The following is a 13,693-nucleotide window of genomic DNA, read 5'->3' as shown; positions in this document are numbered from 1 at the left end:
AATATTTTTGCACTCCCACTGTGATCTCTGCCAAGACAATAAAGATCAGCTGGAGCCCTCGGAAGGTTTTATGGCTAAACATAATTGACAGGCCTTTACTGTTTCTTCTTTCTCTCACAGGCAGAGTTCACATAAATTAGTGTGATGCCAGTGACAAGCTTAAAGACATGGAAAATGTTACGTTATAATGAAAAACAACCAAGTAAACATAAATCCATAGAGTGAAGCATTCTCTTGGGAGCATATTCATGTTTAGCTTAAGACATTAGGGCAATGAACCGCACCGTAGCTTGTCTAGTCTTCATTAGAAAGGTTTTCATTGGGATAAACCCCCCCGGCACTGAGTCAAAGTCAATTGAATATGAGTACAAAAAGAGCTGAACTTGTTTTTCTCATAAAGGAAACAATGCAGCACTTTTTAAAGGAAAAATCCACAGAATTTCACTGATCCAATGCCATTTTGATAATACACTGACTGCAAAAGAAAATCTTCAGTTCAGTCTAATCAAACGTCCTCAGATGGAAGGTGACAATCAATACTCACTGGTTGACCAGGTAAACCTCTGGGCCCATCTTTCCCAGTGTCCCCTGGAGGCCCCCTTGGCCCTGGAGGGCCCGGTGGCCCCGGAGGTCCAGGTGGTCCTGCTTGCCCTTGATCTCCCTGTGTGGCAAAATAACACATTTTAACATCATTACTGTGTGATATTGTAGGATCCAATGAGACTGGAGCCACTGCAGTTAAATGATAATGAAGAGGGAGTAGTGCAATGATCTCGTGGGTGGCTAGGGCTGCCTCCATTCATAACAGGGAACAGTTTGCATTTTGGGTCTTATGGCTAAAGCTAGCATACAGAAGATGGAACTGCAATGTGATTTATAGCTGAAATAGTAATCCCCTAAAATGCATGCATTCCTAAATGGACTTAATGAGTCAAACTGGGGTTGTGCATTAGGCACCAACTGAAAAGAAGTCTCATTTGTAAAGCTACAATAATCAGAGTGAAAACATACTGAAAATGTGTGGTCCATTACTATACTGGATTATAAAGAAACTCTAAGTAAACATCCAGCAATCTAACTGGCAGGGAAAGTGCTTCAAGTAGTGCCATGACAGTAATTCATTTTACCTTAATAAAACCTTTCTCTAAAAAGAAATTTCCCTTTAACAATAACAGAAGAGAGGTTTGTCTGAAGGCTTGCATGCAAACTGCAGAATGCCCAGAGAGGAGTGATTCAGTGAGACCTGGCACGATGGACAGAGAGAAGAGTGAGGACACAGCCACTACCTTAATGAGCCGCCGCTTTATGAGCTGCTGGTCAGCGGAAAGAAAGCCATGATTGATCTTAGGGAAGACCATCTGAGCAGGTGTGTGAGGTCAAGAGGTCGTAGATCAGAGGTGAGAGAAGGTTGAAGAAGGATGAGGTCCCAGAAGAAGAAGAAGGAGGAGGAGGAAGGCAAATGCAAAAAGAAACAGTTTTTGTTAGAAAGGCCTGTGTTCATGAACCCCCGGTCCAGCGCCTTCACAGATGGGGGGGAGAAATCCACACTTTTGGTTCGGAAGTCTGGGCTTTTATTTTGGAACCAGAGCCCATAATTACCACCTCAGGGGTGCGAGGGCGCCACAGCGAGCTCACAGTCCCCAGGAAAATGGGAATTTCTCCTCCTCTATGAAAACGCTGTCATCATCTTCATTGCGCCTGCTACTAAGTCAGACCCCGGGAGCTGCACACACTGAAACCAGCGTGGTCGACCTTCTGAGTTGATTTCTAACCTTGTTCAAAGCATGCATTATTCTGCTAGTGTCCATTGGTATTAAGTGGCTTCATCCATCGCTGAAACAATCCTCGAGGCCAAATTGGTGGATTGAAGGATTTGTGGTGAACCATGGGCATGAGCTTTAAAAAAACATTTAGCCACTTTGGTTCATCATCAAGTATTCCTCTTGGAGTTCCTTCCACTTATTTTAGCATCAATGGACACGTTCCAGACCATGTCTTGATTTCAGGATGCCGATTCTTGTTCCAGTCAGCTACATACTACTGGGTTGAAAAAGGCCACCTTTGCTTTCAATTGGGAACCGGGCATGCAGCATGCAACCGAAATCTCGAGTGACTGAAAGACTGGTAGTGGCAGTGGAGGATAAGGATAACGATTGACTGGCTGTGATTAATTAGATGGGGTTTTTCCTGTGCTTTGTCTATCATCAGGCTTTGAGAAAAAGCAGCCGACAATTCATTTACTCCCAGTGTGTGCTGCGGAGGGGTCGGACAGAGCAGCTAGGCCGCACCACCACCGACAAACCTTGACAGTCAGGATCTGATTGCTGTGCAAAGCAGCCAGCGTAGGGAGACCAGGCAATCCCTAAAGGGACAAACAGCAGAACATGGCACAACACACACAACATTCAAACACTGGGTGAACAAAAACAGTTAAAGGAGGAAGAAGATAAGCATACTACTTCTACATATTCTTACAAAATTTGTGAAATAAGCTGTATATGTGAAATACTGTAACATGCATTTGAGGGGTTTTCACGAAACTGTCAAAAGCCAACATCAGTTTAAATGTCAAACAATTAGTTTTGACGACATTTCTATTCAGGCCTAAACAACAACTTTTATCTTGAACATTCACCATGTTAAAAAGTCCAAGTTTATTCTCAGCCGTGAAACAGTGTCTACAATGGCACTGAGATCATCCCGTGAGTGATTGCTACACTGTCATAGCGAAATAACCGTTTCCTGTTGTTTTGTTCAGACAAAACATGTGTTGAGATGATTATCATAGAACAGACTTTGAGCTAGTAAACTGAGGAGCTGTATTTGTATTGTTCATAGAGTTTTGGGGAACATCAAGGGATTGAGATGTTCACTGGAAATTCAATCAAATGGTTTCAAATTCCCTTGTCAACAATTGTCGAGACAGATGTGATCCACTCATGAAAACTAAATACAAGAAGAAAGCATCGGGCCATCTCCTTGTAAAAAAGAGACAAGGGTTTATAGCTGAATGCTAACTTTCATCTGAATCCAGAAACAATGACATATCGTCAGCTCAACATGGTTTTGAATGTTATACTCAAATAAATGCTCTCCATTAAGTTTCATTGACTATCATTAATTATTCCTTTTGGGGATGTTGTCCATACTTAAACACATATGTATTATTTCTTTGATTGTAACAAGTCTTTTAGAGTCGTATTGCCATATACAGTAAATGTCCACTGAAACATGAAGTGACCATTTACAAAACCTTTCCCCGAGAGATCGTCCAATCGTAGCTTAGCAACAAGCTAAAGTGATATTCATGGGGCTGTAATTACACTCGGCATTTCAAGTTTTAGAGGGTTTTGTCTTTTTTTCAAGCCTTTCCTAAACACAAAAACACAAAAATGCAAAGAATGGATTTAACAGTTCATTTGTCTGCACTAACGTAAGCCACATTCGTTAGCATGTCTGGCTAAATAGCTTACTACCTACAGCTGTAATAGAGCTACTCCCAAAGCCAAGGAGAGTCTCATAAAACTGGAAAAATACAGTTTTAAAATATGAACAAGTACTATGTAAGCTTCCAAACATGTTTATGTTAGAAATAAATAATAGTCTGATTTCTTTAGTTCTAATGCTAAGTGTATAGAAGAATATGCAAAGATTGTACCACATTGGTTGTTCAGTTATTGCATATTCCCGTGTTTATGTTTAAGCTGCAGGTGTAAACATCCAACCTGATTGAATTGATGAAAGTATTTCTCATAGACTGGCACACTAGGATAAACATCATCAGTCTTCCTCTATATTCAAGCTTAAGATAAAATCTGGCCTATCCAAACATGGCTTTGGTGCCATCTCTCTGGTTTTCCAAAGATAATTCAAAAAGCATGGTTCATTAAGAATATGACTATCAAGGCAGGTGGATTTAATTGAGCACGGCATGCAGAACAGAGCAATGGATACTCTTACACTGCAGACAATAGCCGTGCTGTGTCTCACTAGGTTTGAAGCGCAAATATTTCTCAAGTTATTTACAACCTCAAACATGTTGAGGACAAAGAAGGAAGTGCTGGATCACAGTCAGCAGGGAATGGACAATACAAAGAGTCCATCAAAATGTAGTGGCTCATGTGTAGGCTGGCACAGTGTTTTCTGGGTTGGAGCCTTTGAAGATAAAAAGATTATCTGACCAAAAAACAGTAGTTTGAGCTTTCTCTGCAGAAGAAGAAACTAGGTGTGGGTTAGAGCTCACTCTACATTGCCTCTTTGCTGATGTCTATGTGTGAGAATGATAATGACACGGCGGTTGACAGAGAATCCTAACCATTTCCTGATTGCTTTGTTTTGCTTTTCTCCTCCAAAACGGATGTTGGTTATTTGGTGAGGAGTTCTATTGCTATGTATTCGCCTGAAGCAAATGACAACAACTATAGTAAACAAAAAGCGAGATACAAGGACAATCAGCAACAGCCATCAAAGGACACATGGCCAGAAACAGTCTCTCCCTGACCACACCAAACACACAAAACATCCCAAGAAAATACAGGCTGTGGCATTTTCTAAATATCTATATGTGGAGTGGATTACCAAGTCTGTGCACAGATGGCTTTAATACATTAAGAGAGGAATAATACATTCATTTGAAGCCTCAGATTTGGCAACAATCCGACACCTCAATTTTATCTCAAGTGAAATTCATTTTAAGGCTCCTGATTTCATTTGAACAGTCGACTGTAAAACACTTCTTTGTTCATGACTGAAAAGTAAAATCCTGGAAATTACATAATCACAGTCTCTTTATTTTGGAAGAACATTGCAAACTGGTCAAATCTCCCGATGTGAGAAGTAAAGTACTGGACAAACAAGGGCAGATTCTTTCATAAATGTTTCCTCTAACTGACTTCACCAACCTTTGCCTGACACCTGTAGCTCGTGCCATCCGTCAAAAAGACCACACACCTATCCTGGTGATACACGTTGCTAGTAACTCCTGTTAATTATAGCGCTCGAACGGTGGCCACACATGTTTGTCAAAACTGGCCAATTTATTATTTGTTGCTTTGTTAACCTTTGACTTTTGGATGTGGCCTTTGCCCTTTGGGGCCGACAAATGGCTGACCCTGACATGTGGGGAGCAGGCAGAGGAAGTGTGTGTCTGTGAGTAAATTCTACTAGCTATGTGGCAATTCTCACACTGTCTTTGGCCACAAAGGACGAGGGGTTTTGACTTCACCCTTTGATTTGACGCTAGAAGACACATCCTCACCAGATATACGGCATTATGGGTCATCTGTGCAGGGACCTTATTACGACCCATATTTACGTTTATTATTAGGTGTCATCTAACATACACAGGAGACTGGGGTTCATGTCCTGTGTGAAACCAAAACTGTGTACGTCATGTCACTTACGTAATGCACTTAACACAAACCATGATCTTTTCCTAAATCTAACCAAGTACTTTTGTTGCCTAAACCTAACCAAACTGCGACCGTTTCACAGCGTTAGCCATGTGTTAAATGTCACACCTGCTGATGTTTTCTGGAACTGTCATGTCATTTTGGGAGTCATTGGCAATCGACCCTGTTCTGTCTTTAGATATGACTACGTGTCGACATGCAAACACAGATCCTTTAAAAGATTCTAAATTTAAATCTGCTTACATTTGATGTAATCTGTCAGACTGTGATAAATAGAGGACATATTTTAGACATGCTCCGTGTTTTACATGTACATCCATATGGCTTTATTAGCCTCTCTGCACACAGTCAACACTGGGCATGGAGTGAGCTTCATATTCATAACCCTAACCCAAGGTCATTCAGCACTCGTCCAGTTATACCTTCGTTTCTTAGGGAAATATTTCTTATACTGTTCCACTATGTTTACCTCTTAATCTAATGGCCAATGTCAATATGCCATTCTGGGGAGGTAATATAATTTGCTGGTAACCTAGACTGTTTTCATGCCCCTGTAGTTCATATGTGACTGTGAGTTAATTTGTACCTGTTAAGGGGCAATTTTGCTGTAATTGGAAGCTAATGAAATGCTATCTTGAAGTGGACAGAGTATTTATTTATTCTACAACACAAATAGGGCCTATCTGGTACCAGCCACACTGCTGTTTCCAATGTGTAACTCATTTAAGTGATAGAGACGGATGGCTCTATTTGCAAGGTTAAAGGGGTACAAATTATGGGCAAAACCCAATAAATTATATCCAAAAAGTTTACTCCAGTCATTTCAGATGGAGAGCTAAGATATTTCCTTTCTGTCCGTTCCCATGCAACTATAATGATTATCCAATGCTTTTTATATAATTAAAAATTAACTAAGGATATCACAGATCTGGGAATGTATTTGTAGATCCACTCAAGAGATCCACAATGTTGAACTTGGCTGTCATTTTGAGGAGTGCCCGTGTGTAACAAACCACTAATCAAATTTCACAGAGAAGGTCATTTGTATTGACTTCCAAATCAGAAGAAACGTGCTGCTTTGACGTGCAGATCTGGCCCGGAGGAAAGCTGACAAAGTTAATTGGCAAACTACTAACGTCTGGGTAGGCGCCAATGCAGAATTGGGATCAGATCCACTTGGGAGACGGCTGGTAAACCTCTGTGTTGATGTGTTCTCTTGTCCTTGTGCTCTAACCTCTATGTGCTCTATGCGCTCATCGAAGTCAATTACAGACACTGACAAAGTGACGCTGACTCCATGGGTTCTAGCCTTGATGACGACAGCAGATAGAGAGGAAGTGAAATGTGTATGCATGTCCGCATGTGACCCCTGTTAATGCGATCTACTTTAAACAAACCTGTGCAGTCTTAGTGTTTTTCAAAGAGGGCTAATTTTTTAACTATTATCCGAGAAAAATGAGGGCACGCTGGCTGCTAGGTGGAGATAGAGTAATTAATTTCAGAGTCTGTCAAGCACGGAAAAGCACTCAAATCATCATTTAGAAGCTGCACTTACATAGAAATGTCAAACTACAGAGCTGGAAATGATTAAAGGTCTGAATATGCCATGTCACGCTGAGGACTGAAGTGAATCACAAGTAATTACAGAGACAGAGCTAGTTGGCTTTTGATTACAACTGAGATTGAGCAGATATCCTCTGCTGATGTGCGAAAGCGTGTTCTCATGTTCAATTTGCAGACAAGAGGTAAAACTCTCAAAAAGTATACCACACCATGCCTTCCAAGTTATCTTGCACATTCGCCTGCCTATTCTTGATGTAGAAATAAGCAGTGCTGAAATGCTTGTTGTATTTGGCCAGATGGGAAGAACACTATCCCAGGAATTTCATGCATCTCAAGCCTTTTGCCCACAATTGAGCTGGGGGAGACGCACACAGTCACATTCATCAGCTAATCACAAGAAGTCAGAGTTAACCGCATACCCGTGGTCCCTGGTCTCCTTGATCCCCCTGCAGAAGGCAAGAAAAAGAATTTGTCTTGAAATACAGGGGTCGAACATACACTGAACACACAGAAACAAGTATAGTGCTAATAATAAGCTTGCACCTAAATCACTGAGACATTCAGAACACACTGATAAAGAAAAATAATGCAGCCCCCCTCAACTATTCATTGTGGTTGAGAGTAAAATCACTTATGATAACATGGACTGACATGAATTGGGTATGAGAGAAAGAAAGAGAGCAGTAGTGTGAGGTTTGGTGGGTTTGGTGAAGGGGGAGTGTGGGCGAACTGCATTACCAGGCCAGAGTTTATGCCCCTGAAAGCTCTGGCTTTCTGCCTTTTTGGGTTGGGGGGTTGGGGAATAGATCTCTGTGGACGGAGTACGTTCCTAAAGGAGAAAACGCTTGGTTTCGAATCAACCTGTGTGTAGAAGGCTGTGGGTTTAACACATTAGAGTGAAACCTAACCAAAAGTACACTTTTGTTTGAAACAACTGAAGGACGACCAAATGTTGGACCCCAAATTACAACCTTAATCTGTCTAGAAACGGATAACTGAACATCCTTAAACCTTCTCATTTGATGCACTCTCGCTCTGTTGTTGGCTGAGTTACAATTTAGCCACAGCAGTAAAACGAGCCAAACAACTTATCACACATGGATGGGAGTTTTGCTCAAACAAACTTCAGTGTAATGCCTGAGCAATTTCAAATAAAACAGCTCTCGGAATTTGCGTAATTTTTCATTGGGCAGTCGTTCCAAAACCTGATTTTAATGGGAAAACAGTTGTGAATGGCCACACTGATGCATGCTGTATTCGTCTTGGGTGGGAGGAATGCGCACAGTTGTTTTTCATTTCGTTAAAACTGCAGATGAAGTGGCTCACATGAGAGGCATGAACATGCATCTAATCAGCGAGACTCGGTTATTCACGATTGTCACAATGGATGCTCGACAATCATCAAAATTTGGTCACGCTTATGGCTTCTATTTTCTTCTTTAAGGGACACCAAATAAGGAAACACACTGGTGATTCATTACATCGGTCAGCGACAACCCACATCATTCCACAACCCACATTACTAGAAATCATCAGTTAGCAAAGTTGATGCAGATGACAACTGTAAGCAACTGTTTCTCTGTGTTTGACTTCACCTCTGGTTAGCACTCTCACTCCATGTCATTTTACGTGTTGTATTTTACAGAGCAATAATCCTTTAAACATAAGGAGTTATTGCTCAAGTTGTCCCTCACTTCATACAAAATATGAATAAATAATGAATTCATTGCTGGCCTGTAAAACAGAACAGCTCTTCCCCAGTAGCAATTTATAAGTATGTACTTTAAGCCATTTGTTTCCATCATAAGTGAATTCAGGGAGTTTATCAACTTTGGTGTGAATCAAGGGATCTCGTGGTTTTAGTCTTTCAAAGTAAAGGCAGGGGCAAGCATTTGTCCTCGAGTCCTGCAGACTTATAAAGAGACAGGGTGGTTATTTTGCATGCTCCACTGCTGTTTTATAGAGGAATGCTCAGCGAGGCATTTAAGGGCTCCAACTTGGGCTCTGGCTTTCAGTCATTAATGTTCTGTGCTGTCGATTTGTGAACGACAGGAGAATTTAAATATTCAGACTCTGAGACTTAAAGGTCAGGATGACTTGAAAGCGAATTATTGCCACAATTGCAAAATCATATTTCTGAGTAGAGAGTAGAACAACATCTAAGACTTTTTTTATTGTCCTAACCTGCAAATATATATGATGGACTGACAATTAAAGACAAAATTTTCACCTTTCTAAAAGGGATAGTTTGACATATTGGGAAATATTGGCATATTTGCTCCCTTACCGAGAAGATTAATACTACTCTCATGTCTGTACAGTAAATATGAATATGGAGCCAGCAGCTGGTTAGCTTAGCATAAAGACTGGAATCAGAGGGAAGCTAGTCTAACTAGACAGATTTTGTTACCTTCTGTCACAACCAGGCTAGCAGTTTCCCTCTACTTGCAGTCTTTGTGCTAAGCTAAGTGGCCGCTGGTGCTATCTTAGGTTTCTTGGCAAGAAATCAAACAAGCGGCGTATTTCCCATAATGCCAAAGTATTAATTTAAGCAGTTGAAGAAAATATCTAAGTAGATCAACAGTATCCCATAAATACCACAATATATCAAACATACTGTATATAAAATCGCTCACCTTATCACCCTTCGGACCTGGAGGGCCCTACAAAGAGAAAAAAAAGAGGGTGACCAATCATGTTAGCCAACAAACAAACAGAGCTGCTTAACAAGGTTTAAACATAATGAACTTAGAGGGAGAAGGTGAAATCAAAAGATTAATTAATTGAATTTTGATGAACCTAACATTGTGCATCTTGTTACAGACTGGGCACCACTACCTTATGCATTGAGAACAGCGGGAATTATACAAACATACAATTAAAACCAAAACACAGGCCCAAATCAAGTCCATGTTTACTTAGAGGATCAAATCCAGCAATTCCAAACCACGTATTGGCAAGCAGATTGTTAAAATGTGCCCTGAACATGAGGAACACTTTTTTTTTTTTTTTACGCAGCAGTTCTTATGAAGCAGTTTTTGCATCCAGCTTCTGTCAGTCAGCAGGCAGAGGCTCTTGGGTGGGCTCTGTAAAAGATCATGAGTGAAGTAGAGAATTTGACAATGAGGTGTGCATCCATACACTGGAGCCTAATGAGCTTGTTCTCAAAAACACTATTTTTAACATTCAAGTTGAAGGATGAAGCCCAGTATGCTGGCCTCTTTTTCTTCCTCTGAGGTGGCGCTTTCGGAAAAATCTATCTTTGGAAAAATCAGTATTAGATCAGTGTTCGAAGAGTGACTAACTGACCACCAGCTTAGCAACAATGTTCCTGAGCCCCTGCAGAAACAGATAGCTGTGCCATGTACACTGATACTGATCAGTGCTTCACATGAAAAAGTTATCTGTCAAATATATCTTATAGATTTGTTTCTGAAGATATCAGACACAGGAAAGTACACCAACACTAATCCATTGATTGATGACATTAATATAAGGCCAGTGTTTGGAGGATGTTACTGTGAGTCTATGGACCAAGTGGCCCTGAATAGCAAGCTTGCAGACACAGACAGGCACACACAGCACTAGTCTAAAACTGAAATGCTCCAGAGGTGGTCCAGCAGTTTTCCTCAGCCAATTTCAACCACACTGCTGTGAGAGAAGCGAGGTGTAGCCTGCTCAGTGCCTATAGACATTATTTTAGATGCATAGTTAACTATCCGTAGCTTTTCGTTTATGTGCAAGTGTTCCCAACAGGTTCTGCACTAGGTCATGAGGTTGTGAACCTGTAGAGGGAGCTTGTGTGCTGTCGTCGCATTAACAAAATGTGAGGCAACTATGTTTGCTTCAACACGCGGAAATGCAGCTTTAATACGCAAACATATAAGGACATTGGACCTGCTGCTTACTTGACTGGCCATGCAAAGACCCACAACACACTTGTAAACACAAAATGCTCATTATAAAAACTGTATTTCCGATTGTGGTTCCCAAGGGGGAAATAACAGAGGCAACATATTGGAATCAAATGTGACTTTTACTTTTATAATGATGTAGAGGCATTCCAGAGGGGCTAAATAAGTTTCCAGCATGTTTCTGAAAATGGAAGGCAGCTAAATAAAGTCAGTGCAGGCTTTTTGTTGAAGGAAAATTGCCTTTGGACAATACAAGGCTATTGACAAGCTGTTAATGCAAACATATGAATGGCTGCAACAAAAAAATACATAAATATACCCACTGCAGCTTTTTGCACAAGTCTGCTTAGGGTATTATATCTGGCAGTGAAAAATACAAATAGTTGGCACACCAAATTATTGGGCTAAATGACTGGGCACCGTAAGTTTGTGGAAAGAAACGGAAACTCAGTTTTATATGATTTAACATTTCAATAAATCCAGATTGTTCCCCGATAAGGGCAGCAACATTGTAAAACTTGATCAAATCCACATTGAACTTCCAGAACAGGGCAAATATATATATGTTTTTATTAGTATATGACATCATGAACAGATACAATTGTATGTCATGTCATCCACCCATGTCTATATTTGGTTTGTGAGGGAATAAATAAGGAAAATTGGGTCATGGGTGTTAGATGGATTCATACAGCAGATATCCCACACAAATAGGTTTGATTAGCGAATTCAGTTGTTCCCAACCTTTTTTATGTTCCCTCTCATGTCATATAAACATACTGTTCCTCAACAATGCCATTTATTTCAACCATTCATTCATGACAGTTACAATAGCAAATAGTCCATTTGACCAATTTATCTGTTACTTTTAGCTAACAATTCTGTTAATCAGTTACCTTTAGCTATCAATTTTAATCATTTATCCATTACTTTAAGTTAGCTATTTTCATGTATTCATTACTTGTAGCTTACTATTTTAATTATTTATCCATCACTTACAGGCATTTAAGCTTCATATGACTGGTGATATACTGTATATTACAAATATTTTCGTTTTGAAAAAGCATCTCTTGATAATCATGCCTGTTGAACTGTATCAACTAACTGTATGTGTTCAACAAATTAAATTATCTGTATCCATACTTAGTATGGGCGGGGCTTAACCCGGACATGGGTGGGACTAACCAGAAGTTGCTATATTTATTAGAAAACTATTTACAGAACAGCCTCAGATTTTTGATTGCAATAGTAAGAGAACTATGTTTTATAAAAAAGTTCCTATATTTATAGATTAGAAAACAGATACTTACACATTTCACTCTAATGCTACTCGTACTTGTAAGAAGTACATTATCTGTACCGGGTTCTTGTTTCAACTGAGTCCTTGTTCAAACCTAGTATCAACCATTTAAGAAAGACTTGGTGACTACATTCGCCAGCATTTTCTGGTAAATTTATAACTTAATAAATGAAGCTCAGTGTAAGTTCAACCAGGAAGATTACATTATGCTTCATTCATTCACAACTCTCTCTCTCGCTCTCTCTTTCAACTTCTTCAAGATTTTGCCAGGATCTCCATCAGCCAATAATGTAGTCGCTGTCTAACTTTGAACTCTCTGCTGCTCTCCACTGTCATTTTGGTGGGAAATGGCTCCACCCCATTCACCTATAGGCCCAGGTCAAGCTCATCAGAATTCAGTATTCTCTTCACCCAATCACCACCACCAGTGTCTAGACTCCATGGGGTGTTTTCTATACCAATTAACCGCGTCTCCACCCCCTTTAAATACCATGACATCACGATGGGGTCTAATCGTGGCAGACTATTCACATTTCCCATATTCACTGTGTACATGTCAATAAATTATTTGGTCACTCAGATGAAGTCTTTCCTGACAGAAGTGGAACACTGCTTTTGACACAATACGTTGTCCGAAAACCTTGTTCATTTCACTCTTCCAACTGGTCGTAAAGCATGTGGAAATGATTTTGCTACACAGTCTGCACCTGCTCATTATACGGCCCATCATTTGCACATCACTTGGACAGACAGCACCCAGTGGAGCTTTTCCAAAAGGTTTAAACCAGTACAGTGAGGGTCTTTTATAGAGACCATTAAACAGCTTTCCTGCAAAGACTATTTCAAAAGGACCGAACTGTACAACAGTAGAATTGCAGCGGGTGTCTATTTGTCATGCTTTCTCTGCAGCTTTGTGGTTTCACTCTGCCCCAAGGAAGGTTTCTAATCAGCACCTGTGAATGCTTTTCACATCTTTTTACCGCTTCTGCTCTGGCTCTTTTTCAAAAGCTGCCCTTCAGCAGGTGCTCCATAGCATCCATCGTCAGTCTGCTTCTGTTTGATCAAACTTACTGACTGTGAGTTACCAAGTTACTGTCTTGAACATCTCTATAGTGCCTTTAACACCTTCATATTCAGCCTACACTGGATTCTGCAATAGCCACATGCATATCTCAAAAACTGCAAACTATTTATAATGTTTTTTTAAAGGAACAGTTTGACCTTTTGGGAAAGTCATGTTCTTGCCAGGAGTTAGATGAAAAAGATTGATACCACTTTCATGTGTGCAAAGTAGTTATGAGGCTACCACCAGCACCTGGTTACTGTAGCTTAGCATAAGGTCTGGAAATGAGGGAAACGGCTAGAATGGCTGTGCCTAAAAGGGCGCAGTCACAGCCTGAAGTCTTCCTGTCAGTGTGAAGTTTCAAGGCATCCAGCGGAGGGTCCCCCAACGTGTTACACCTTGTTTTTTGTGCAAATTAAACAAATAAAATATGTGCTGATTA

General features: G+C 40.4%; 1 protein-coding gene across 1 annotated transcript in view; it reads right to left on the bottom strand.

Moving 5' to 3' along the window:
* Positions 1 to 13,693, bottom strand: part of LOC123981170 (collagen alpha-1(XXV) chain) — a 147,617-nt gene that overhangs the window by 37,369 nt on the left and 96,555 nt on the right. The window contains exons 5-8 of the mRNA XM_046065869.1: positions 9,611 to 9,637; positions 7,394 to 7,420; positions 2,303 to 2,362; positions 545 to 661 (exon numbers count right to left, since the gene is read on the bottom strand). Coding sequence (XP_045921825.1) covers positions 545 to 661; positions 2,303 to 2,362; positions 7,394 to 7,420; positions 9,611 to 9,637 — 231 coding nt within the window. The remainder of the gene's footprint in view (positions 1 to 544; positions 662 to 2,302; positions 2,363 to 7,393; positions 7,421 to 9,610; positions 9,638 to 13,693) is intronic.

Source organism: Micropterus dolomieu, linkage group LG12, assembly GCF_021292245.1.
Source record: "Micropterus dolomieu isolate WLL.071019.BEF.003 ecotype Adirondacks linkage group LG12, ASM2129224v1, whole genome shotgun sequence".
Classification (NCBI taxonomy): Eukaryota; Metazoa; Chordata; class Actinopteri; order Centrarchiformes; family Centrarchidae; genus Micropterus; species Micropterus dolomieu.
This window is presented reverse-complemented; position numbering and strand designations above follow the sequence as displayed.